We start from the raw sequence: 27,954 nt of genomic DNA on the forward strand, positions 1-27,954 counted from the left end.
TTTTGGTTTTTACTTAACAGCAAAGAACCGGTGCAAATGTCACGCGACAGTGGCCGAGCAGTGTCCTCTTCTGTTCAAGTGATCCTGTTGTAGGCCTGCTGTCGCTGCTGCAGCAGCAGGCTCGGCAAGGCTCTTGCCTTCAAAGCAAAGCCCCGGTCTGAAGACGTGTGGAGCACGTCGAGGAAGGTCGTCCACTAGTTGTGCAGATATCAAGTTCGACGTCATGGTCATGTGTAGAGGAATGCAATGCAATTCTTGTGCTCTGGCTTTCTCTGCCTTCGCACAAGGACACACCGTCCTAAAAAAAACCCCAAAACTACAGACCTACATAGATATACACACGAATTCATACATTATATACACAATATAGAAGGTGCATATGGGCGTGCCAACTGTTCAGCAACCTAACTGCCCGTGGAAAGAAATTATTACTAAGACAGTAATGTTTTTAGATCAGGGGTGTCCAACTCCAGGCCTCGAGGGCCGCAGTGTCTGCAGGTATTTGTTGCGACCGTGCACTACACCACCTGATTTAACTAATTAGCTCACCTCCTGGATCAAGGAGGGAAAGGAACTAGTTTAACCAGGTGGTGTAGTGCACGGTTGCAACAAATACCTGCAGACACTGCGGCCCTCGAGGCCTGGAGTTGGACACCCCTGTTTTAGATGGAAGGAGCGAGAGCAGAACATGAGTAGGGTGCCTGGTGTCCCTAATGATGGTTTGGGCTTTCCTTTTGCAGTGAGTGGTGTAAATATTATGAAGCTGTTGTAGTTCCATGCCAGTGTCTTTACAGGCCTTTGCAGCAGCCTGCAGTCCTGAGCCAAACCACACTGCGATGCAGCCTGCCAACACGCTCTCCATGGCACCGTAGTAAAAGTTCACAAGAGTTTTATATTCATACCAAAACTCGTCAAGACACCTCAGAAAGTGCAGCCTCTGCCGTGCCTTCTTCGGGATGCAGTTGGTGCTGAGAGACCGTCTGAGGGTGTCTGTGACGTGCAAACTGGGCAGAGGTGGAAAACTCCCGCTTCAGAAAGTAGAAGTCCTAACCACGTATTTGCTCCACCCATGCACTAAACCAGCTGACTCTAATTGGCACAACACTTCAGCCAGGTAGAACTGATTCGTGGAATCAGCCGGTTTAGGCTACGGGTGGAGCAAATACATGGTCGGTACTTCTACTTTCTGAAGCGGAGTTTTCCATCCCTGAAACTGGGGCATCTAAAACGCCACAATTTCAACAGACTGGCGGAAACAGGGATGCGGATTTTTCTCTGATCTCTCTGGAGTCAACAAGGATTTCTTTTGTCTCACTGACACTGTGAGAGGGGGGTTGTTGTTATCCTGGCACCACGGTTAAATCTCCCACCTCCCTCCCGTAGGCCCGCTCATCCCCGTCGCTTATTAGCGCAATCGCCGTGTCGCCATCTGCAGAATGAATGATGCTGCCGTTGTCATATTTTGGCAGCACGGTCGCGTGTAAACAGATTGCAATACAATGGGGGGACCGAGGCATAGTTTCCGTCTTACGTCACCGTTGACGAATATGGTCATGCATGGAGGAAAAAAAACCGCAAAAGTGCAGACGCAAGCAAACTGCGGCCAGTAAACGATTACCAGGGTTGCGGCTCCCAAAAAAGGGGGGAGAGTGTATCTTATTTTGATACAGCGCGCTGGCCCTTTAATTCTCGGCGTTACACGCGTTCCTCCACGTTGGCTGCGCAGGCGCAGTGAGCCCAGCCACCTGCTGGAAACGAGCGAACGCGGAAGTGCGCCGCGGGACTTCGGATGACGGGACGCCGCAGGAAAACGAGCCCGAACACCGCCGGAAAGTGGCCGCCCGCTTTTTAGTTCGCAGCGACTTTGGCGGGAGACATGTTCAAGAAGCTGAAGCAAAGAATCAACGACGAGCAGCCGCAGCCGCCGCCGCACAGGAATGCGCAGTCCCCACAGCAGGCCCAGGTGGGTTGTGGCGCTTTTCGGTGGCGGCTCGCTTACCTTCTGGTCGCCGGGACAAGCTATAGCCGACCTCGGCGTTAACCCGGGGGGGTTTAGAGGAACAACGGGTCGGAGAGGATAACGGAACCGATGCGGTGGGACGTAAAAACCGGCCCGTTAAACCGGTTTGCTCGTAAATGCTAGCGGCGAGCTAACATCCGGCTAGCTGGCTTTGCTAACCGACGTTAGCCGCTCCGCTTGCTAAGCTGTCAGCTGTGGCGGTTGAACCGCAACGGCTTCCGTAGACCTCAAACCTGCTGCTGCCGTGGTGCGCACCGCCGCGATGTTTGTTTAGTCACGGTGCGAGAAGATTCCTCGTGTGCGTGGAGGCGGCGCATTGGTGCTACGTCAAACAGCGTTTTCTCGTTGCCTTTGTGTTGTTGCGACGGCGACGCCATCGCCGAACGTTATAGGGTTAGGGCTTTGACGTATGTGGGGTCAGTGTATTGGCCCCGGCATGGCTCTTCCCTCGCCCTGCTTAGGCCGGTATATCTAACCAACGGGTCATGCATGTTGGTTATTGCGCAAGGGGGCCTACATGGCGATGGGAAAAGGAGAGCATTTGGGGTCACGGCTGCAGCAAGTCCTTTTAAACGACGCCCTTTGCTCATTGGCGTTTAAGTGAAGCAAATGTGATTATTGATGAAGTTACACTATAGCCAATAGGTCAGGAAGTTGCTGAAAGCATAGATTTTTGCAGCATATTCCCTTTGCATTGCCTGTTCCACATTCGTGCTTTTCAGGAATTGATATTAGTTCATTACCGAGATGATAACCGAAATGCACAATTAAAGCCCATCAGCTGGTCAGTGGATCGTGCTTTCCTCAGGACTCGGGGAGTAAGCATCTTTTCATGTTACTTCTGCCAAGTGCCACTCTAGGCTGTTCCTGTGCACAATTTATGTCACTCAATATTTGTGGTGTTTATCTTGCACGAGATAGTGAAAACACTGGGAGCTTGCGAGGAGCAAAAACTCAATGTTAAATCGAGTCAAGTCAGTTATCTTTGTGTGTAGCCCAGATTGCACATTCTTTATCTCAAATCAAAATTTTTACACGTGACAGTTTATGTTGTTAAAGTAGTTGCTTGGGTCCAAGTTCTGTGGTTAATGGAGGTTTCCTGAATTCTACGTGTTCATGCACTTTTATCATTACGGCAAGATTTGTTTGCATCGGCATAGCTTTCATCTCAAGACTATTCAGAATAAGTCTGGTTGTCGATCTTTTTCAGCTGAGCTGACAACTAGATAGGTGTGCTTATAAAAAGGGGTAAATTGACATTGAGAAAACACAAAGCTTTTGATTTGTTTATTTTGATGACGTCATGTTGCGTTTGTTGATTTGAAGCTACCCAATGAAACAAAAACACTTTCATTATTAGGTGTGTGTGTGTGTGTGTTTGATTAGTGGTTTGGGTTATGTGGGTTTTTTTTGTTTTTTTCCAGTACGGTTATGGAAATTGGTTACAGTGGACTAGTGATTATTGCATTTTGTGTCTGTCTGTTCCCTACTGTATGTATTTTTGTTACAGGTTGGCGCTGGAGACAGGCGGAGCAGCAACACCCCTGCCTTTCACCATGAGGCCACACCCTCTCCAAGTGACAGAGAGGTAGGAGTGTCAGACTATGAAAGATGCAAGTTTAACATGCTTGTGCTTACTCTGCAGGCTGTCTGCACAGATGACGCATTCTTTCCTGAATCCCAACTCTGGCTTATTGTAGTCACAAGAGGTCTTGCAATTATCAGTAAACCTTAGTCTTCTGAATCTGTTAGAGCTTTTGTTCCTTCTAACATCCCTTTAATTATTGTTTTTTACCCCTTGCTCCTTAAGCATTGTTTTGCCTGCTAATAGTAAATCTGCAATACATTTTGGATCTTCAGTTTCTATAGATTGTGGTCAACACAAGCTGTTAAATATCTCTTCCTCCTGCACTCCTAATCTGGAGACAGGTTTACAAGCACAATGATGTTAGAGGTGGATTATGGAGGACATTACTACACTTGGTTGCCACATATTGCCATTTAGGATTTAGACGGCAAGTTTTGTTGCAGTAAACTGAAGATCTTTTATCCTTTGGCCCTATTTAGAATCAAAGAAGAAGCTTGTATTTTTACACCAACACAGCCCCCCTAGACCACACTTCAATCCCAGGCAACGGAAAGGATATTTTGATGGTGGAGAGCAGACCATATTTCAGCATGTGTATGAATTATAGATGTAGCCTCATTTTCAGTGTTTTTCTCCAGAGTTATTGCAGGGTCTCCCTCTTACTGATCTCTGTTAATGAATACAGGCAAGTTTCTAAAAAAAATTTTTTGGCTCATTAGAATGAGGTAGACTTAGCAGTCACCAACAAAACCAAGGGTGGTTGAACTGATTGTCAGCACATGCACTTGAGTGCTTAGATTGATCTATTTATTCATTTACTCATTTGTGACTTGTTAGCTTGCTTCACTTTGACATAGCAGGATCCAAACTGTGAAGTTGCGTCTGGGTAAAGTTCAACATTTACTCTCTTATATCCTTTTGGAAGTGCAGAGATTCTTTTAGAAGCCCACCCACCTTATGACCACAACCAGAGGCTCGCTCATCAACACAGCATCTTTGATTTTTCACCTCAGTCTTTAACCCTTTGACATCACTGACACTGTCTCTTTCAACGTCAATACAGCGAATGACAGGCTGCAGAAAGCAAATGTGGCCCATTTTTGCCAATGTTAGGACTTCATACCACAGGCAGAGATGTCAAATGGCTATTCATTACATTGATGTTGATTGGGTTTCACTTTTCCCCTTTCCTTCTTTTTCTTTCTCTTTGACACTCACTTTCTCTTTGTGTTTCTCTCGCTTTCTCTTTGTGTTTCTCTCGCTTTCTCTCTCTCTGTCTGTCTGTCTGTCTGTCTGTCTGTCTGTCTCTCTCTCTTTCTCTCTCTCTCTCTCTCTCTCTCGCTTTCTCTCTTTCTCCCCCTCTCTGTATATATATATATATGTCTGTCTTTTCAACTCTTTCTGAATTCACTCTCCTATCTCTCTGACCAGTCTGTCTGGAGAAGCTGTTGGACAGTCTGGCCAGACAGTGCCCTTCAGCGCTATTTCACACTCATGGTGTTGTTTTTCTCATTGCTCTCTGTCTCCCTTCTCCTCTCCCTACCTCTCGTCCCGTTACTGCACTGACGGGGTCAGATGCTGGCCGGGATGATAGCAGAGCCCGCTTTTCTCTCTGAGTATACTATCTTTGCTCTGGACCATTCAAAACGACCAAAAACAGCCCAGGTAGCCAGTGTGGTGAGTTTGTCCTCACTCCCTGCCTCCTCCTACACTCCTCTCCCTCCTCCTTCTCCTCCTCTTGCCCTGTTCCTTCCTCGCATCACAGTGCTTTGGGAGACTAGGTAGAGGATTGTTACCCGTGTAGATCCAGTCAAGACTGCTTGCACCCTGCTCTCTTTTCCCATTTCCTTTGGACTTAGTAACACGAAGGCATCTCACTTGAATGCTAACATTGCACCTAATAGGAGTGCCGGTTTGTATTGCGGGATAGACGCTTGTGTGCCTTCCGCCATACGCCGATTTTATTACTCTGTCCTTAAATTCCTCTTATCTTTCACAGAAATGAATGATGTCCCCTTGTCTTTAGACACCCTTGAGCTTTTAGCTGCTTGCCTTACAAACCCCCAACCTCCTCTATATTATTGTGACTGGTGGCCTTTGTTCCCTTTCCTTAAAAGTCTTGTTTGTTTAGAGACTTGACATTCTAGTTGACGAGTTGTGGTCGCTTGAGTCATAGACTTTTTAGTTTCTTTTAGCTGTTCCAGGTAAACAAATAGACCAAAACACTTTGGTTTATGCACTTGCAGAGCTCTTATAGTGTTGCAGGATGTGGGTTCTTGTGTGGAGGCAGAAAGCATGGATCAGGCCCGATCAAAAATATTTCACTTGTCATGTTTGGAATGTAAACATTCAATTTCCAAGGTAACGTTTGAACGATGAACGTCTAGTAATTATAGCAATTAAAATGCCAAAAAGCCCCTTTGTCATAGTAGCCAGATATTCTGTTTGAATGAATATGTGCCTCAGGTACTTCGAGGGAAAATGAGACAGTATTCTGTTCATTACACAAATCCAGCCGCCATCATTTTATTCATTTTGTTGATTTGTCGTATAGATATTCGGTTTAATATGTATTAAACAAAGACTTATTTTCTCAGTTTTTTTTCCAAATAGCCAAATCTCTCATGCTGGCTAAGCATAACTGCTCCACATGGAGATTAGGGGTGCTAGTTTTATGTTGAATAATAATTTTGGTTGTTTAACCGAATCTTCTACATATATTTGGCACAAGTGCAGTTGTTAAACGGTGGCGATATTTCATGGTTTTGGTCATTTATTCAGATGAGTCAAACATTATTTGCAGATTATATTTGCTTATTGTGCCGAAGTTTAGTCTCCACGTCTTGATAATGTCATCACCGTTAACATTCACCCGTACCAATGTGCAGGTGATATGGCCAAACCAGCAGCCTTATCAAGGCCTTTTGCCTCTAGTTGCTGATAACATCTACTATAAATGTAATCTTTAAAAATGTAACAAATTGCTCTCCAATTAAGCTTAACATTTTATGTCCTTCAGTTAAAATGGTTCAGTCATTCTCTTATAGGTCATGCACTGAAATGACCGTTTATTACTCCTTTGTCGGCAGAAATTCTGGGGATTTGTCAGGCAGCCAGAGATATAGCTGCTGATGTCATTATTATCTTCACTCTCTAGTAATTAGCCACTTACAGCGTTAAAATTAGTCGGTGTCTTTGTCATATTTCATCTAAATCGTATCATAATAACATCATTATCATCACATTGTAGAATGGTTAGAGGTCTAACAAATTTGGGATCATTAAATGTCACTATCTGTGACCCTAATTAAGATAAGTGGCTTGGAAAATTAATGAATGAATAAATAAATGAATGAATGAATAAATCTAATACTGATGTGTAAAACATGGAAGTCCAGCTTTGTCAGCTTTGCGGATGGTTTTCAGACGGAAGACACTGAAACAATTTATGTTCAAATTGTTTGTCCGTGTGCAGTGTCACCATGTGTACATTGTATTTTGTAGGGTCACGCTTAGCATGTGAACATACAACCCTGTGAAGTATGGCCTACTGCCTTTGACTGACAGTTGAAAGTTAAAAGTAGCGGCTGTGTTTAAGAGATGAAATACAAATATTCAGCGCTGGATGCTTTTTAATCTGTGTCTACTTATGCGCTGGTACAGAGTCGGTCAGTACTTACCACAGTGATCCATGCTGCAAGTAGAGAGAGAACAGCTATTTCAGTTCAAAGTCATTTTCTAGACGTCAAGTGTGGTTGTACGTAAGAGGTGGAATGGGGAGGTTGTAGGCGTGCAGATATGTGCCACATCTCTAGGCTACTGAACCTGCTTCTTGGATTTAGGTCCCTTGTAGATGGATCTTTAATCAGTCATTTGCTCAACTTATGATTGCTCAGCCTATCAACAGAGCAACATATGAGAACTTTACTTTGGACATAACAAATGAAGTCATAGTGGAAAGAAATATTGTACTTGATGTAAGCAATGTCTATGCTCTGTGTTGGCTGTTTTAAAATTAGCCCTCTATTCCTAACCGTTAACATATTCTACTGAGAGCCCGCATAGGATATCAGGTGACCTTGATATGCTATTAGCCTTCTACTGTTGGCTCTCTGGCCTGTTGAAGGCTTTGTCATCTTCCAGTAAGATATTCTTGACAGCTTTATAAAATAATCCGAAGGAAGAAGTAGTCTGGGAGAAGGAAGGTAAAAAAATCTGCTCACTCTGACCCTGCTTCTAACAAGTGAATTTAACCAACAAAGCCGCCTTGTGTTCACACACACTTCTACTGTGGTCTATAATACAGCTTCATACGGCATTGCCAAGCACCTTTTAGTTTAAATACTGGCTCCTCTAATTATGTTTGACTGTTTGTTTGTCCCGATCTCATGGCTGTTCAGTAGAGTATAGTTTTAACCCCCTTTTTTAATTTTAAGTGCCATAAAGATGCCTTTCTCTGTGTATTTAATCCCTCTGTTTTTTTCCAAGTTGCATGAGGGAACCCATTGTCCCTGCATTGCTCCCAGCAATACTAATATTGCTCCCTCCAGAGTAATCAGGGAGTGGCACGCTGGGTGTGGATCACTAACTGGGCCAGAGCAAGACCCCGTAGAAAGATTTCTCATCTAGTGTTGTGTTATTGTGCAGAGTGCCTCTAAAGAAGTAACAAGGTCTCCCAGGGGTAGCATCAATGGAGATGGAAGTGCTTCTCCTCAGGCAAGTTTATCACCACTCCTCTAATCACTTCAACAAACTTATCCTTCCAATTAATGTTCTATCATTGTTGCTGTCATGCTTATATGTAGCATTATTGTGTTTTGTCATGAAGAGTTTAATGTCAAATTGTGATTGAAATTCTCAGCAGAGGGATGAGACCTCAACATCATTTGCCCAGAAATTACAATTGAAGGTTCCATCCATGGAGTCTCTGCTCCGTGGTGGTGCCAGTCGGGCAGAAAATCTGTTCCGCTCCTCTTCCAAAGAGAGCTTGGTCCGCAGTCCATCCCGTGACTCCCTTACCCCATTGGGGGAGAGTGAGACCTCTGCCACCCCTGCATATGATCCTCCTTCAGATATTGAGAGTGAGGCCGAGGAGTCTCCAGGAAATGTGGACTCCCTTTCCAGAGAGCTGCTGCTGCATCGCCTCAACAGAGTGGAGAGGAGCCTGGCAAACTACAGAGGGAAGTACTCTGAGGTAAGGCTCACATGGAACAGTAGCACCCTGAAACCCCAATCTCTCTTCCCCGGGGGTTAAGAGATTGAATTTGCAAAGTTATCTTGCATCATCACTGATGAGTTCTCCTCTTTTTCTCTTGCAACAAACTTATTTCATTGTCTAATTTTCCTTTGCATCCAGCTGGTTACAGCGTACCGAACGGTACAACGAGATAAGGAAAAAACCCAGGTAAGATCCACAGGCTACACTTCTGCCTCATGTAAAGTTTTTTATGATGCTGATAGTTCACAAGTTACCATCTCTTCAGGCATTTTATCCTCAGCCATTGTTAGAAGTTTATTCTTGTCTTAAACTGATCAGTTGTATTTCTCTGCTTTTCCTTCCAGGTTATACTTAGTCAGAGCCAAGATAAAGCCCTTCGTAGGATAGGGGAGCTGAGGGAGGTAAGTCAGCAGTTTGACCATCCTTGTCTCTCTAGCTCAGTATCTCTAGCCTGCTCGGTTATGTAAACAGCATGTAATTATAGTAAAAGAATGAGTTCAAAAAAGCCCTTTCATAAAAACTGCCACAAGCACACAATTATTTTTGAGATTAATTGTAACCCAGATGGTATCAGCCACACTCAGTAAAACTTCCTCCTGAATGGAATAACATTACTTTTGCTGTATGAGATTAAGGATAAAATGTTAACAGCCAAACCCTTATCAAGAATATAGATAACCAAAAGTATGAGCTTTTAACATATTCAACGTTCCGTAGGAGTTGCAAATGGACCAGCAGGCCAAGAAGCATCTACAGGACGAATTTGATGCTGCCTTGGAAGAAAAAGACCAGATGATAACTGTCCTCCAGACCCAGGTGAGTGTGTAGGTGGGTATGTGAGTTTGTGAGCGGATGTGTGTTAGAGAGCGAAGAACAGGTTGTATCCCCATTCTTTAGAGCTCATAAGCTGAGAAAATATAAATTGATAATAGGATTACAATAATTACAGAAGTCTTTCACAAAATTCATTCAAATTTGAGCAAAGTCATTTCATGTACCTTGAAAGTGTTGGTAGTGCTCCAGTTAGACCTTCAATTGGCTGCACAAACCCTAGTAACAATTGTACTGTGATTAACACATGCTTAGGCCTGGTTATTGGAAAAAGTGCATGTTTTGTTTTATACAGCAGTTCTTATCAAGCAATGTGACTGGCCCAAGAGGTATTCCACTGGTGATGTCAATTTATCACAATATTAATGCATCACTTACAAACTCTCATGGTAGGCTCTAAATTCACTGACATGGTAAATTTGTCAATGGCTTATAATATATCACACCAATATTGATGCCCGCCCCACATAACATACTCAGTGATATATTTTCCAAGCATTCAAGTACGTGCAGATATGTTTTTGTTTTTTTTTCTTAAATAATTGAACATCTGGAAATGCTGGTTAGGTGGTGGGATTCATGTATCCTCTGATCTGACAGTAAAAATGTGCCTCTCGGGTAACTTTTGAAGTGTTGCTTTCGACCAGGTTGCTCTGATGAAGAAACAATTCAAGAAGGTATCTGATACTGTGGCGCCACCTGATGGTGGAGTGTTACAGTCTGAAGATGCAAGGGACTCCACCTCCACCCCACAGAGCCCCTCTAAGGAGCTTGCAGCAGAGATGGGAGCAACAGAGGGTGAGCCTGTCCATTTATAATAATCACATGTACATGGTAAAAGTGTATGAGTTTAGTGGCCAAATATTACCTTTGGATAGCTTTTGTTTAATATCATATGTGCCCTGTCGTAAGGCTTGATGTTTATCAGATGGAGTGGTCCTCTTTACCTGCTGTATTTTGTTTTCTTAGCAGAAGAGGGCAGTAGCGACCCAGCCAAAGTGATGGAGGTGCTGCAGAAGAGAGTGAAGAGGCAGGAAAACCTGCTGCAGAAGTGCAAAGACCTGCTGCGAACGCACAAGGAGCGGAGTGCCCAGCTGGGCAGCGAGAATGAAACCCTGCAAGAACAGCTGCAGGAGAGACTGCAGGAGCTGGAGAGGATGAAGGTAGCTACGTTTACCCACCCCTACGCTCAATGGAGTGCTTTCTTCAGTAGTTTGTTACCATATGGAAACCATTTCTTTATCTAACTAACTCAGTCTGAGATAATAACATCTTAGACCCCACACCACATCACCCATAAGATAATTTCAAAAATCTAACAGTACCTTCGATGGAATTCTCTGGAGAAAACCAGTAAATCGAAATTGATGTGATGATGAACTATAATTATGAGGAGGTTTGATTAAAATCGAGCTGTGATGAGATGCTCACTGAACAGTGTGTTTGGGCTAATGAATGCTATGCTTTAAATCATCTGCCAGAGCCTTCATGGTCCACTGATAATGTGACTCCATTATCTCATGGACACAGTGGAATGCTGTGGTTCTTAGAGTTGGAGCCTCCGAATATTCTGGCTAAGCTCCAGCAGCAGGGTTCATGTCATGTCAGTTTGACATGACTGGATCCATTATTTTCTTTGATTTCAAAACAGTTTGCTTTAGTGGTAAAAAAACAAACAAACGTAATTTGGTTTGATAATAACTACAATCGATATGTTGCTGCATCTGAAATATTTTGTAATAGAAAGTCCTCATGATAATAAACAATTTCTCTGTGTGGGAGATTGGCATAGTTTTATGTACACTGGTTTTGAACCTGGGCACTGCTCTGGGAACATGGCCCTTCCTATGTCAAGGAAGAGTAAAGGTTAACAGGCATTTAGTCCTCCTAAGCAGCATGGAGGCATCCTGAAGCTGCGGGACTGGGCTCTGCTCATCCCCTGCCTCAGACAAATACCCCATAAAACAGGCCAGCTGTCTACAATTCCACCCTTTCACCCTAGAGATTTTGGAGTGTTTCATTTGAGTGGTCTGCTTCATAGGACCATACTTATGTTACATCGTGTATTGGCATTACTTGTATGTGAATGCTGTAGATGTGTCCATTTGGATATTGATTGCGAATTTGTGAATGATAAGTTTTCCTTCTGTTAAACCCTCAACATTGTAGTCTCAGTTAACTAAAAGCGTACGTTTGAATAGACATTCTAGATTCATTACATACATGGATGCGACCACTGGGAGATGGCGCTGGCTCTACACTTCCTCTTTTGTAACCGCTGGGTAAACAGCAGTGGCACAGAAGCAAAGCTGCTGCAGGCCACTGCTGCTAAACTGGGCTGTAATTTGGGTCAGCATGTTGGTTAAGCTGGGTTTGTGTAGACTTTGTAGATCACTGACTTATGGGTTACACCTCCTGAGTTTGTGTAGCATGCATCTTATTTTGATGTTGCCTGTCTAACTGTTTAACATGTACATGGCTCACTGAAAGCAGCCATTGGCAGTGCATAACGGTTTCCGCAGTTTTGATGAACACACAGTGGGAAAAGTTCATCCTCAAATCTGAGATGGTCTCCTGTGAAGTCAGCTATTTTACTGAATGGATTTTTTATTGTATTTCTTTTACTTAAGTTCTCTCCAATATATGTTTTTAGGAATTGCACACAACAGAGAAGACAAAGCTGATCACCCAGCTGCGGGATGCTAAGAACCTGATTGAACAACTAGAGCAGGACAAGGTGAGTAAAGAAACTCGGTAAAGATTTGGTCACATCTTGATTCAATGCCCTGTTGAGCCTCTGGGCCATGAAATATAGATGTTTTTGCTCTGCCATTGAGTAGCAGGGTCAGAAGCCTTGAAATCCCAGGTTGTTGCTCTTACACTCTGACCCCAGCTCTGTTGGATAGCAACAGCAGCTTGCCAGAGATCTTTTAGGAATGTTAAGAGAACCAAAACATGTCCCAAACAATTGGAACCAGAGCTTGATTTAAAATGTAATATAAAGAGACAGTTTGAATGCTTCTGAATTCATTCAGTCCCAGCAACATAGGTGTTTTTTTCTGGCTCCTTGGCATTCAGGGCATGGTGATTGCAGAAACAAAGCGTCAGATGCATGAGACTCTGGAGATGAAGGAGGAGGAGATTGCCCAGTTACGCTCCAGGATCCAGCAGGCTACTGTCCAGAAGGAAGAACTTCAAGAGCAGAAGGAAAAGTCTGAGAAATCATGTGAGTGGACCCTGCTGTTTATTTGAGCTGTGAATTGAAATGGTGTTCAGTGATTTACTGATGATGCGTTTCCTTTTGTAGCGTTTGAAGAACTAGAACGGGCTTTGGGCGTGGCCCAGAGAGCAGAGGAAGCCAGGAAGCAGCTGCAGGTTCAACTGGAGGAGCAGATGAAAGCGATGGAGAAGGCCAATGAGGATGAGAGGAAGAATTTGCAGAAGGAGCTTACACGAGTTAAACAGGAGGTTGTTGTTATAATGAAGGTCAAGATATGAATTTAATATTTAAATTATCCTCCCACATTTAGTTCAGTTTTAAATGGGGTCTGTTCACAGATATTTAAGTAACTGTACTATGTACCAGGTGCAGTTTCTGAAATTAGATGTACTACCCCTTAAACCCACATCAGTTTTTTTTGCCAGCTAACGTCTGCCATAACTGCAACTGCAGCTGACACCCCTTGTAAAGTACATGACCCAATTTAATTCGAGTAGCCATCGATGATCATTTACTCAGAAAAGAGTGATAATTTGACAGCTAAGATGCTCATAGATCACCAATAACGTACTAATATAAAAGAGCAGTTCTGTCAGTTTGCTGCCATCTAAAGGTGGAAAAAAATCTGTTTAAGAAGTGGATTGAGAAGAAAGCTATTTTTCACATTACGAATGTCCTATCAGCCCTTTTATATGTTCAAAGGGCAGAAGATTATGCTTTTTTGCTTGAATTTCAACACTGCATTTGTCTCTTGGTATTTGTATTTAAGTAGGAATAGAAACCAAGGTGTCAAGAAGTAACAAAGTGGATCCTTTCAAAGATGGGACCAGTAGAATGTTGATATAGGAGATGAGGATTGGGAATCAATGCTAGTAGATGAAAATCAAGTTTCAAGGGGTAGTGGAAAAAATGGTAGAAAAGACTACATTTTTGTGAAGTAGCTAGCTAATATTACAGATTTTAGAAAAGCCGCTTAATTTTTCATGAGCATATAGACAATGTTATTTACACAAAAAGACACTTTGATTAACCGGTTAGTGAAACATCTTATATGATCAATCGCTGTTATTGCAAAAACAATGATCCAGTGAGATTAAGGATAATGCCTGCGACACAGTTGGGATACTAGTGGGAGTGTGGTTATGGCAGAAGTTGGTTGGAATAAAAATGACTCCATCATCCATGACTTGATGCTGAATTTACTTAAGTTGGCCATTTGGCATCAGCGTGTGGCTTTGTGAGCAAACTCTTGTTTTGTCTACAAACTAGTTTTGCCTCCATTTGCACGTCCATTTACTTTACTCCATGATTTCATAGCACTCATGAGTAGGGTTTTACATTGAGATTTGGATTGAAACGAACGTAAACTCTTCTCTGAGATTGTAATAATAATTATCTAAAATTCAACCTGGGCGAACCATCATCTCCTTTAGTTGCTCTAATTCCATTGGCTTTATAGCAAATCAAAATCCTTTTTGTTCCTTAATAGCCCCATGCTAAATATTATCATGCATGATGTAACAATGTTCACTCCCAGTAGGCAATGATATGATCCATATTAATAATGCTACCAGTAAATAAAAAATTACTAGACAAAATATGTAAAGCATATTTTTGATTTTGAATGCTAGACAAGGTTAAATTCCTACTAAGATAAGCAATTCAAAGAAATTAATATTTAACTGTCCATGCTTCCATGATGCAAATGTCCTTAAAGTTTATTGTTTGTTTACCTCAGCATAGTTTAGCTTAATAATGTCAATGTTGCAGAAATCATCTGAGGAGACATTGGCTGATATGGAAAGATGCCACAATGAAGCATTGGCTGCCAAGGAACAGGAACTAGAAGCCAGAATCAGTCAAGCCGTGGTGGGTTTTAATGTTTGTTGTTTTATTTTAAAACATACCCACATATAAAAAGATGGATAACAGTTATTTTTAATCATTTCTTAATTTGTTATGACGCATTGTTGAATTTGGGTTCAGGAGAAATGTAAAGAAGAGTTTCTGCAGGCGGCTAAGGAGCAAGAACAACAAGAAGCTCTGGCTCTGGAGGATGCAGAACTACAGAAGACTGCTCTGAAAGCAGAGGCTGAGAACAGGGTCAAAGACATACAGTTAGAGCTAGAAGCTGCAAGAACTGTAAGTTTTTTAATAACTGAATGATTTTTTTTTTGTCCTTGGTTAAATATGAATCTTTTTTAAAATCAGTAATCTATTATTGTCTTTATAGCTGCATTGGCATTGTGTAAAACCATTGTACTGTAAAATTGTGGCAGTCAATGTAAGAACTCAAATGTATCTGGTTGCAGAGAATACTGGAGCTTGAGAGCTCTCTGGAGAAGAGCACCCAAGATGCATCGGTTCCGTCCCATGACTACTCCAGCCAGTTGGAGGAACTGAAGGCTAAACACAAGGAGCAAATGTCGGCATTACGGGAGGAGCACCGGGAGCAGCTGGAGAGGCATAAAGACATCCTTGCCCAGAAGCACACTTCTTTAGAGGAACTCAAGGAAAAACACAGAATGGAGATGGAGACCCTCTTGAAAGATAAAGAGCTCCAGTTCCAAGCTCACGTTGAAGACATGAACAAGAAAACTTTGGAGAAATTGGATATTAAGCAGACAGAGCTCGAGACGCTTTCTTCTGAACTTTCCATGGTCTTGAAGAGTAAACAGCTTCTGGAGGAGAAGCTGGCAGCAGCTGGAGATGCTGACAATTTAGGCAGACAGGCATTGGAGCAGAGGCTACAAGAAGAGGTGGAAAAGCACAATTTGAAAATATTGAACATCAAGCAACAGCACGAACAGTCACTTGGGGGTATAGAGAAAACTCTGAAAGATGAACTGAATGCATTGAGGATTGTTCTTAAAGAAAAGGAAAGGGAACTTGGAGAACATACCGTAAGAGAAAAAAAACTTGAAGAGGAATCTACAACTCATCTACAGGAGCTAAATATCAAGGTTAAGGAACTGGAGGAGCTACAGCAGAGTTTTTCACAAGCCCAGTCTGAAAAGGAAAGCTTGGTGGAGTCTAATGCGCAGTTAAATGAGATAACTAAGGATCTTGCTCAGAGCAAGAAGGACTTTAAAAATTTGGAGCATCAACTGGAACTTAAAGAAACTGATTGTAAAGAGAAAGAGGAGTCACTTCAGCAAAGGTTACTTGAGCTTCAAGAACTAGAACAGCAGCTACAGCAGACCAAGAGGCAACTTGCTGAGCAAGAGAAATCATATGGGGAAGAACTAAACGTTAAGAAGGAAGAAGTAGGACACCTGAAGAAATTATTGGATGATGAAAAGGCAGCCCACAAAAAGACTGAAAACACCAAAAAGGAAATGGAAGGGAAACTGAAAGCACTGGAAACAAAGATGGGCAAGTTAAAACGGAAAGCCGAGGAAATGCAGGAGAAATTCAAGAAAAAGCTACAGGAAAATGAAGAGTCAATGAAAAAAGAACTTGCGAAGAAGGAGACAGAACTCCAGCAAAAAGAGCAACAAGTCCAAGAGAAAATTCTAGAGATGGCCCAAAAAAGTTCACAAGGTCTCAGCAGTGCAATGTCAGAATTGCAGGTCAACCACAAAGAAGAACTGGAGAAACTGCACAAGACCCATAAGCATGTTCTTGAGGAAATGGAGCATCGTTGGCAGGAGAGGTTGAGACACCAGGAAGATGATTTAACAGAGAAAAATTCACACGTACTACAAGAGAAGTCCCAAGAAATGGAGGACATTTCTCATCAGCTCAGTAGTAGCAAAGAAGAAAGTGAGCGAGCACTACATGAGCTAAAGGACTTAAAGGAGGAGCTGGTAATTCGAGAGACCACTGTACAAAAGCTGCAAGCAGAGCTTAAAGAAGCTGCAGTTAAGCTTGAGAGTTTGTCTCAGGGTGAATTGTTGCTCAAAGAGCAAATGGAGTCAGTTGAAAGAAACCTTAACCAGGCATTGAGTGAGAGAAATTCACTCCAAGATCAGCTGAGCACATCAGAAGACAGCAGAGTGAAGCTGAAGGCGTTGTCAGAAAAGTTTGAGGAAACCGAGGGGCAGCTTAAAGCCCTCAATGCCTCAAAATTGAAGGAAGGTGAAGATTTGCAGAGGAAGCTTGAGGAGAGCGCTTTACAGCTGGAAGCAAAAGAAACAGAATTTCAGAAGCAGCTAATTGTAATTGGCAACCAGATGGAGCATTACTTTAAGGAGGTTCAGATTAAGTTGGAGTGTGGCGCCAATGAACTCTGTGAAAGAGTTGAATGTAGGGTGAGAGAGCTGAGTGAAAGACTTTTGTGTAATCAGAAAAGGATAGGACATCTTAAAAATGTTATCCTTAGTAAAGCAGACAGAATTTGCACTTTAGAGGAGCATCTTTTGCAGCGGCAGGAGGACAATAAGAATCTATGCAGTTCAATAGAGCAGATGACTGCTCAGCTTACAGCTCATATAGAGCATACTGAAGCCTTAACAAATGAAAGGGACAGTCTTCAAAGAGATACTGACACTAATTCTCAATCCATCTCTGAGAAAGTCCTAAGAATCAAACAGCTTAGTGAAGAAAACAAAACTATCTCAGAAAGCCTTCAGACGAATATGTTGCATATTAATGACCTGGAAAGCATCATCAATGACTTGAAAACCCAGTTAGCAGGAAAGGTAGAGGAGAAGGAAGAAGCCATAACTTTGTTGAACCAGCAGTATAAGGAGGAGAAACAAAATGTTGTTGCTCAAATGGAGAAGACAATTGAGAGACTGGAGCAAGAGAGAAAATCTGCAGTGGAGCAGGCTGACATACTCAGGAAAAGTCTGTCTGAGTTTGAGAATAAGGCAGAGTCCAAGTTCACTCAGAACCAAAATACTGTCATCTCTCTGCAAACCAGGCTTGAAGACATGGAGCGAGAAATCTCAGAAAAGAACGAAACTTTGCAGAGGCTTACAGCCAGTATCGACAATCAGTCAATCAGCAAGTCTGAGATGGACCAGGCGCTGAGTGAGAAAGAGCAGAAAGTCAGTGCTCTTACCTTAATGCTTGAGAGCTGCAATGATCGACTTGGTGAGCTTCAGGATCGGTTGGCTTTAAAGACAAAAGAGTGTGAACAACTCACAGCTGACCTAAAACAGCAGCACACCATCAGGGAGAATGAGAAGAGAGAGTTCACTGAGCAGCTGCAGCAAACGCAGAAGCAGTACACTCAGAATTATAATGTGGTTTGCGAGACCGAGGAAAAACTACACTCCCTGGAGAAAGAAAACCAAACTTGTAAATTAGAGCTTAAAAGTCAAAAGGAGGAATTTGAAAAGATGAAAAATGAAATTCTAAAGAGCAAGGAGGAGAGTCTGAAGGCAACAGAGGAGAGGCTGTCAACAGAAAGCGCCAGGAAAGTATCAGAATTTAAAAAGAAAGCAGAGCAGAAACTGGTTCAGATTAAAAAACAGCTTATGTCACAGATTGAGGAGAAAGATCAGATCATCAAAGATCGTCAGACTAGCTTGGAAGAACTCAAGGATAGCGAAGAATCCAATAAACATCACATGGAAACCCTCGAAGAGAAAGGACGAGCACTTGAGGATGCTGTTGCTAAACTCAAAGAGGAGCAGGAAAAACATCTCGAACAGATTCAGACCAGTGAGAAGCTTGAGAAAGAAAAGTGTTTGGATGAATTGAAAAACATGTATGAAGAAAAGCTATCTTCACTTCAGAGAGATATAGGCCAGGTGTCTAAAGCAGATGAAACTCTCGCAACATTAGAGGAAGTTAGAGCAAGGCTAAAAGAAGCAGAAGAGCAGAATGAAAACCTCTCCACCGAAATTAGTCGTTTGAAAGAACAACTACTTGAGAGGGATGCACAACTTGATCAGCAACAGGGAGTAAGTTCATGCTTGGAGAAACAGGGCCAGATTCCACTTGAACTGGAGAATGAGGTGAATGTGGGACAGAGCAATGTGGAGAAAACCAAGAGCACATTGGGAACGGAGCAGGGGAACCATTCTGTTTCTCAGGAAGAAGACGGTGCATCTCCAGAGTTCTTGAGGAAGAAATTGGTAGAGGTCGAGAATGAAAAGCAGAAAATCCAGAAAGACTTAACCCGTTTGCAGAAGGACATCAGGTTGTTGAGAAAGGAGCATGAGCAGGACCTAGACTATACAAGGAAAGAGCTGGCAGAGGCAAATGAGTCAAAGCTCAAGTAAGTTGAAGATTACAAAGGATGAAAATAAACACAACAAACAAATTAAATGGAATACTTCTGATTTCATCAGTTATGGTTCTTTCTAGGTAATTTGAGTTAATGCTTTTGTTATATTGATGTATTGTTCACTATCGTTGCCCACAGACTCGAGCTGGAAGATGTAGAAATGAAGCACAAGTCTGAACTGAAGCAGTTAATGAGGGAGTTCAACACACAAATGGCTTTGAAAGAAAACGAGATTGATACGTCAGTGAAAGAGACCATCGGTGAGGGAGGCAAAACAATTAGTATTAAGTATTTACTGAGTCAAACTGAACATCATTATGCAATCCATTACACATAACAATGATCCATAAGATAAATGTTTTCCTTTTGTTGTAATAAAAGGTTAAAGCTGTGTTATGTGCACTTCACCACACCATTAGCTGGTTTGGAAAACAAAAAACCGGCAAATCATGGTAAATATAATTGACCTCTTATGTAGGGTAGAACAAATAGATGGAGACTGAATGAAAGGAAACATGGTTGATATTTTGATCTTTAATAATGGGAGAACAAAGAAACGGGATTACTGAATTAGGAAACGATGCTGATTGGCCCTTTTTTCTCAGGACCATGTGAACAAGTAGTTTGGAACAGAAATTTGAAGTATCTGCTAATTCTGGCTTCTGTCTATTCCTTTGTCACAGCGAAGGCCCAGAGCGTGGAAGCGGAGCTCATCAGTGGCCATCGGGAGGAAGTCAGTCAGCTGCAGAAGGTGATTGTCCAGAAAGAGGATGACTTGCATAGAACTGTCCAGACGTACGAGCAGGTTTTACAGGTACTGTACAACAAGATGTGGCGTAAATCCAAAAATGTGTAAACATTTTTCCTTTACCGGAACCTGTAATGTGTAGATGATGGGTTAGCAATGTCATTAGATCCCATTACCTTCACATGATATAGCTTTTTCATGATATTTGTCAGCTTAACGAATATGAAGTCCACACAAAATGTTCAGTGTATGCGTTATGAATGCCTGCTGTATGATTTACATTTTAACAGTAGAACAACCAAGGCCATCATTTTGATGGTTTTGGATTTTCAAAGTTTAATAACTTTGTGGGGGGGGGGAAATATACAGACCTGCCGCTCTGTGAATGCTCCTAAAATTGCATATATTTGCATTAAGATTAGGTTTAGATCAATTGCAAAAAAAAACAAAGTATGATAAGATCTACATAAAACGACCATGAGCCATCAGAAAGACCACTCGTAATTTGCACGTCATTGTGCACGTCATGTCAGTATTTATGACGTGTGTTGGTCGCGTCATTTTCTTCGCGAAGTTCATTGCTCTGTCCTAAAAACACACTAGCGTTTTCCAGTGCAGAGAAATAGTCTAAACTTGATTTTTGATTTTTGCCAACATGTCTGGCTACAGACGCCATTACAGACGCACCATGACTACCACCGAGGCGTTGCAGTATTTACAGGCGTTGGGACAGCGGTCATTTTAAATTGTTTGAAAAATAGTATTAAAGTTGTTAAAATGTTAATTTCGGTGTCAGTCGTTTCATAACAGACATACTAACATATGTAATGCATTAATATCTCAATTGGGTATTTATCTTGACAGAATATAGAGTTTACAAACCGGCCCATGGTGGTTCTAGGTAGGAGTGAGATCCCGGTCGTTCTGGTGTTAAAGCTCGCCACACGAGTCGAGTCGGACAAGTCAGCTAGTGTAAACTGAAGCTGTCCTGCTTTATTAACTGACTCCTAACTTAAATTAAAGTTTTGAAGTCTAAAATATGGCAAGGAGCAGTTCGACTGACATACTTAAGCCGTGATGCTGAGACGAGGCATGGGAAATGACTCAGCCATTGTTCTCCTCTTCAGAGCCGGGAGGAGGAGATGGGGGACAGAGTGTGGCAAGTCCAGAAAGAGCTAGAGGAGCTACAAACAAGATGCCATGATAATTCTACGGTAATTTCTTTTAAATCTGCAAATTTGCAGGGGCCTTGTGTATAACCATGTATGCACAAACTTTTGTATATGCAATCATCCATGCATGTGATTTATAAGGAGTAAACGTGATGTGAGAATGTGCCTACTGTCACGCAAACTATAACCAATCCATATGTGGCTGCAGTTAAACTTTCATGACCAACCATTTCTTGAAGTCATTAACGGTGCGTGGCTCAGAACTGGCCGCATTTTCTGCTTTTGCAACATTTTCCCACTCTCCATCCCCTTTATGTTGAATATTCCAACTGACGTGCCGTCAAATAACAACTTTTTTTCTGGTCTTTACCTCATCGACCAGCACGTCTGTTCCCCAGTCCGTGAAATTGCATTTTTTACATTTACATTCAGATGTTGCCATTTTATTCGAGAGAGTTTGCCGAGAAACGGGGGCTATTAATCTGCATTTGAACATTCAGAAAGAGTGTTTCGACGTCCATTTAGTGATTTCTTGGGCGGTAGTGGCTAGGAAAAAGAGGCTTGTGCCCATGCACACAATTTCAAGTTGGTTTGGGATTTATAAAGGGAGGGAATGCTCAAAAATTTGGGATATGCAAGGTTTTATAAATCCGATTATTTTGGGGTGTACGCAGTGTTCTTGTATTGTGCATATACAAGTTTTTAGTATACACAGTTTTATACACTAGGCCTGTGATGCAGCAGGTCTCTGCTTTGCTCAGGGTGTTGATGATGTTTGCCATTCTGCAGGAATCATCTTTTGATTCTGAGCACGTATAGAAATGCTTACTTGTGGCTCTGGCAGTGTAAAGGTTATGTACCGCCCCCGAGGCTTGGATGACATTTAGACCGTGATTCGAGTCTTACGCTTTTCGACTTGGCTTGGCTACGTAAGAGTGAAACTGCAGTCCTGTCAATTCTCCTCACAGAGTTATTTTTCCAATTGCAGAAGTCTGATGGAAGCATTACTAGCTTGGAAAGCCATCCAAGTCTGAGTTCTTCATGTTTTTTTTTTCTCGGTACCTTCATGTCCCTTCTGATACCTTATTATTTGAAGTTTTAAACTAGTTTAACCGGCTTAAAAGTTAATAACAGTTTTTCGCTGCTTTGTCATGTTTCATAAGTGAAGGATTCTGTCCAAGGGCTCAGGGACCACTTGCCTACATACTTTACTCTGATCAGGATCTCCATCCAGTGATGTGGCTGCTCTCCAAAGCACGCCGGATGCTATGAAGTTCACTCGAATCAGTCAGGAATGTTCTTCCTGGAAAATAAAGATCGTGAGGCAGCAGTCAGCCTCGATCCCTGTTCTCAATTATCATCAGACGAGGTGATCCTAGTCCTTAGATTTCACACTGTAAGAGAACATTTTAAGGCATGTGCTTCCTGGGAAAGAGCCAGATAGAGGAAACACACAGGGGAGAGGTTGCAGCAAAGTGTTGTGTTGCTGTGACACCCCCGCAAAGACTCTTCCACCTTTAAAATCTCGAGTCCACAGACACGTATGCAAAGAAATGCAACTATTCGTCTTCTTTTTTTTCCCCCCTTTGCTGCATTTTTTCTGAGTGATGTAATAACTTTATGGGGGATTCAGGGGTATATGGGTTTATGCTCACAAAAGCCTTTCCCCTCTCAGGGCCTCATGAACCATTCCTCATGTTGACACTGGGTCACACTGTCTCACCATTCAGTATCCGCTGTGAGAGGGGTGGCAGACTAACTCTGCCCTCCCCTTAAACGTTTGAAAACACAGGTTAGAGGTCTGACGTGACGAGGAACGTCAAATATTTACTAGTCTGTTATTTCGCCGATTTTTGGTTGTTTACTGTAATCCAAGGTAAAACTAATGATTAGAAATCGGGAAAATTCACATGTTCTTGAATGATTTTTTTTTTTCATTATCCACAAATATTACAAATGTGGAGTTGTTGAAAAACGTATCCCTTGTGGTTGGGTTGGTATGGTTATTTAGCTGCTACATGGCTGATCAGAGCTTTTCTTAAGTCACTAATAGGTGGAAGTTTGTGCCAGTTATGGACAGTTAAAACATGTCAAATTGCCAAAATTACATAAATTCTATTATATAAAGGGCTTTGTAGGAAATTCCAGGGGTTGTAGGGTCTAATGTCTCACTGTTTTTTTTTGTTTTGTTTTTTTCAGATGAGTGTTGAGGAAGTGCAGGTGAGTTGGTTGGCTGCAAAAATTATATTTGCACCGTTTGTTTCATAGGAGTCATGCCATCACTTCGCTGTATCACCACTTCAGAAGAGTTTTTTGTGCAAAACAAACATGCATCATAAGTAGCCCCGCCATCTGCACTAACCCACATTTGTTTCTCATGCGCCATTGATTTTAAGCCACTACTTTTGCCCTCCACATTTTCCAGTTCTCACTGTATATGTATGCGCTGTCCTGCCCGTCTCTTCTCACCGCAGGCTCAACTCGCCGAGAAGACGACTCTGCTGAGCGAGGCGAGGCTGAAGGAGCAGGAGTTTGTTGACCGAGTAAGTGTCGGGCCCTCTGTGTGCACTGCTCGAGAACGAGTGGGCAATGTCCCGTCTAGCAAATCCCTTCCTCTCCATTCCCAGGATTCTGATGCCCCTCAGCTATTCGAGCGACTGCTCGCCTACTGAATCGAGTTAATTAACACGGCACATCTGTTTACGTTTGCCTTAACCCAATAAACAATTACAGCGCCCCCTCTCCTACCATTTTTCTCATACACACTGTCATTCTCACCAGCATTCCGTATGAATGACCAGCAAAACACAACACTCATATCTCACATGACGATTATGGTAATGCATAGAATAAAACCACTGGAGTGAAATTGTTTTTTCCCCCATATATATATTAATTTTACGTGTTTCTCCATGGTAGATCCACTCCCTTGAGGACAAGATTAGATTTTTCCAGAAGAACTCCGTTGTAACTCATCTTGGGAGCCCGTACAAAGGTAATGTAAACACTAAGAAAGATTTACGTTAGTCCCACATATTCTGCCAATTTCATTTCTGTTGGTGCACAAAAAAAATGTACGTCACCTAATGCCTGATATGTGATGCTTTAAGTGAATTAGGCGCACGTAAACGTGCATACATGCAGTACTTGATACTGATCTTCATGCGTATGTGTGTGGGATAGGGTACATCGCCTATTTCTTGTCACTGGAGACAGGCGGTGCAGTTTGGGGCCAGTGGCTTCAGCTTCGATGCAGTATTGGTTGTTACTCGTCCCTGCGGTGTGAAATGTGTTAATACATGGGTGTCTGTGCAGCCCTGCTGCTTGGCGAGCTGTGGGAGACTGGTGCCCTAACACAATGCCGTCAGTCTCCCTGTTCTGCTGCACATGCGTCCCCAGTCATGGATCAAAAGTGGGTGGTGAGGGTTGGTGACGGGGGAGTTAGCTAAATTCTAGCCTCTTCATAGACCCTCCCTGCTGGTGTAATAAAGAGAATCTGCTGTCGAGAGGAGGGGGGGGGGGGTTTGAAAATCTTCCATGGATTTAATGGGTTTTGCAGATTGTGGTCTTGCGTTTCCCAAAGAAAAAAGAAAAGCAACAGAGCACACGTCTGTGCTCTCTGAATCTTCACCGTTCTATTTCAAATGACTCAAATCTGAGACAAGTCTGCTTACTCCCCTCTGTCTTTCCTTAGTCTCACCCATTGCCGAGGTGAAAGTCGCTCCCCTCAAAAAAGAGTCCATTGTGCGTGCTTTTAACCAACCGATCCTTGGCCGAATTCCCTACCTCCCGTCAGAGCTGAGAGCAGGCGATGAGAAAAAGCTGGGTTGCCGGCTCCCTCCTGGTCAGGGTTGTGGGCTCAGCTGGAGCAACCAGGGGTCAGGAGGGACAAAGGCTAGAGGATTTATTGGTGGCCCGTTTCTTCACGCCTGGTGATCAAAGCCTCACTTGAACTCCCCTTTACCTTCTGTGCCGTCTACCTATCCCCGTCCTCTAATCATGCCGTCTCTGTTGGCAAACCCTGGGACATTTTGGTGTCCTCTAAATGGCTATTCCAGAGAGGCAGGGGGCAAAGGGCAGTTTTCAGCAGTCCGACCTGCCTTTTAATATTACAGTAAACGGGGTTCACTGAGTGGTAGTATTGCTAGTTTCAGTATTGCTTCCGCTATGCAAGTTGTGCCATAATTTTCCATTTCTCGCTGTTGTTTGGGGATGAGGGTACAGTACAGCTGGGGGTGGTGTGTTTAAGTGCTTGTTAGGCAGTATTACAGTGCTCATGTTGAGCCCTGGCATTCTTTCCTGTTTGTAACTGGCACTTATTTTGAACCCATGCCTGCACTGGAAGTTTTTCCGGCGTTGGTTGCTAATACAAACACCATGCTGTTTATCAAAACAAGCATCCGGCGAAATGGTGTCTGAAATGTTGAATGAATGAATAGAAAGAGCCCGTTATAAATCAAAATGAGAGTTTCCTAGACCTACGTTCTTGAGTAAATCCTTTTGTAAATGAGCAGCATTAGGAGGCCTTTTTTAAGCACATTATTGTGTGAAATAACTTCATGATGTTCTGTGTTGAGCAGCCGTTACGGCGTCATCTGATAAATAGTGTGAAATGACGGTTGCTTGTTGAACAACAGTCCGGGAATGTATAATCCCGTGATCGGTAGTGCTTCTTACGGTTGTTGTTGTTGTTGTTGTTTTGTTCTAAGATCCAGGATACAACAGTGCGGACGCTCTGTCAGAACCAACCGAGTTTGAATACCTGAGGAAGGTGTTGTTTGAGTACATGATGGGGCGGGAAACAAAGGTATGGTATGCTTGTTTTTGTTTTTGTGTTTTTCGTGCAGTCATTTTACTCAGTGTAACTGTAACTGGTGGCATTGAAAAATGATGTGACACATATAAGCCACAGCAAATTCATGGTGACCTACACTAAGAAAGCACGCAGGATAAGCGAGGACATCGAACTGCATTTCTTTCACATGAACCCTTCGTCCATTTGGCTCTGTGGTCGTTTAGGAAGCAATATAAAATCCTACGTCCATCTTTGCAGATCCCGGTTAACTATTCTGTCCCTAATTAACCATGCTGTGGACACGGTCCTAAAGTCAGCAGGATTTTCCTTGGTTCTCAGTAAACAGTTAGTCTTTATGACATCATGGCAGACCTCCCTGTGTACAAGCAAGTCCTCGAGGCAGCCCCCAAGCATATACATCTCACATGACGCTGACTTGCCGTTTTAAGACTTGCTGGCCTTGTTTAGCGTTAGTTGGTTGGGGTCCCTAAACAGCAGCCCTGTTTCTGATTATCCCTGTATTTATGGGGGAGAGCATGCACCCTGGCAGATGGGCCTGGATTTGATTATGGAGATAATAAGGGGTTTTTGTCTTGTTGGGTTTTAATTGTCGGGGAACAAGCTTGATTTGATTTAGTGATGGTGTCAAGGGCAGGGGTTCACACAGCATCCGTCTTTTTCGGTGCCGAGTATTGAAAGCCTTTACAAGGCACGTTGTGAAAATGTACATGGAAATTAAAACTACAACGCCCCCCACCCCAAAACAAAGGTGAAAAAGATGACGTTCCACATTGAAGATGAAATAAAAGGCTTCTGATGTACCCTATTTTCAACATTAGTAACTTTTTCCCTCTCTTCCTCCATTCACAGACGATGGCCAAAGTTATAACCTCCATGCTCAAGTTCCCACCAGACCAAACGCAGAAGGTTCTGGACAAAGAGGACTCGAAAGCAGTTGTAAGTATTTTTCTCCGCCAGAGAGGCTTGCATGAGCTCGCCTAATGAAGTCCTCCCCATCCTCCAGGTACTCCTCCTCTTGACGCTATGCATGAGGAGCATTTTCTACACATACCTGTATAGAGAAGAATGGAAAAAAACAGTGCTCATATAAAGCTCTCATGTAAGCGGTACCCACGGCAGCCATGCAGTGTCAAACCACTTCATATTTTACTGCATCATTCGTAGAAAAATTACACGTTTAAATGCTCGACATGTCAGAGAGCATGAAAATCACAAATCTCACCTGCATCTTAAAATACCCTGCCAGAATAGTTCCCTGAGACTTACTAAGTAGGTTTATTTCTCTCCTCTGTTTCCACAGCCATGGTTACGATGAGTGTTTTAATGGGTTGGGTACTCTGGGAGAGAAATATTCTGCTGCTGAAGGGAAAGACTGCTATGGACTTGATGGAGCCCTTCTCCTGTCTGCATTTTCTTAGCATATAATTTGTGTGTGTGCACTTATTTGTGTGTCTGTGTGAGTGAGTTCATATGCTGTGTGTGTGTGTGTGTGTGTGTTATCTAAGTGTCACTTAAAAGTATGAGGGAATTAAAAAAGAAAAGAAAAAAGATATCTTCTGCAAACTTAGTTTTACTTTATAATTATGATTGTTAATTTATATATTGTTTTTAGTTGAGGTTAAATTGGTTCCTTTTTATTTAGATTTTATGAAGAATGGCTTGTGCAATAAATCATACTATATATTGATGCTGATGGTCAGTTGATTTATAGGTTAGTGTGTTGTGCTGTCTGCATCACTTCCTGTGTAAAACTGTAAATGACCCTTTAACTGTGGGCACCATCTTTAAGATAGTGGCTTCTAGGACCTTGTTTGTTTGTACCACAGCTTTTCTATACTTTATATTATGTGGGCACTGACAAATAGAAACCCCAAAACACTGTAAATTGTACTTTGTTAATTAAAACTGTACCATAGGGTGCAATATGACTGTTGCTATACATTTTAAAACAAACTAATTAAATCTTATTTACACAACACTTTTTTTTTGTCTTGATTGTGTTGTGCAGTGACATTAATGGCTTGTGGCCTTTTTGCTCACCTGTGTGTTGTAGCCGAGACGCCACAGTCACGTTGAAATCACTATGAAGACGTCCGCCATCAAATAGCCCTTGTCTCTTCGGGATGCAGATGTTGGATGGAGCCTTTTTCCACACTTTCC

The 27,954-nt window shown here is 42.5% G+C and overlaps 1 protein-coding gene across 3 annotated transcripts; it reads left to right on the forward strand.

Annotated features, from left to right (window-relative positions):
• The first annotated feature begins 1,762 nt into the window (after window positions 1-1,762).
• On the forward strand, window positions 1,763-27,764 carry golga4 (golgin A4). Of its 3 annotated transcripts, none has more exons than XM_056291811.1 (24): window positions 1,763-1,963; window positions 3,531-3,608; window positions 8,256-8,324; window positions 8,470-8,802; window positions 8,965-9,012; window positions 9,171-9,227; window positions 9,544-9,642; window positions 10,305-10,455; window positions 10,627-10,820; window positions 12,311-12,394; window positions 12,736-12,883; window positions 12,965-13,143; window positions 14,648-14,746; window positions 14,864-15,019; window positions 15,190-19,049; window positions 19,197-19,318; window positions 19,742-19,872; window positions 20,934-21,020; window positions 23,178-23,198; window positions 23,453-23,521; window positions 23,898-23,973; window positions 25,688-25,785; window positions 26,644-26,730; window positions 27,095-27,764. In XM_056291811.1, exons 1-24 carry the CDS (start codon window positions 1,877-1,879, stop codon window positions 27,107-27,109), a joined length of 6,348 nt encoding a protein of 2,115 aa, XP_056147786.1. In that variant the 5' UTR covers window positions 1,763-1,876; the 3' UTR covers window positions 27,110-27,764. The 3 variants fall into 3 exon arrangements, with proteins under 3 accessions (XP_056147786.1, XP_056147788.1, XP_056147787.1); XM_056291813.1 differs by having other exon boundaries at window positions 19,742-19,809; XM_056291812.1 differs by having other exon boundaries at window positions 10,630-10,820.
• Window positions 27,765-27,954: the final 190 nt, after the last annotated feature.

Source organism: Lampris incognitus, chromosome 13, assembly GCF_029633865.1.
Source record: "Lampris incognitus isolate fLamInc1 chromosome 13, fLamInc1.hap2, whole genome shotgun sequence".
NCBI classification, from domain to species: Eukaryota; Metazoa; Chordata; class Actinopteri; order Lampriformes; family Lampridae; genus Lampris; species Lampris incognitus.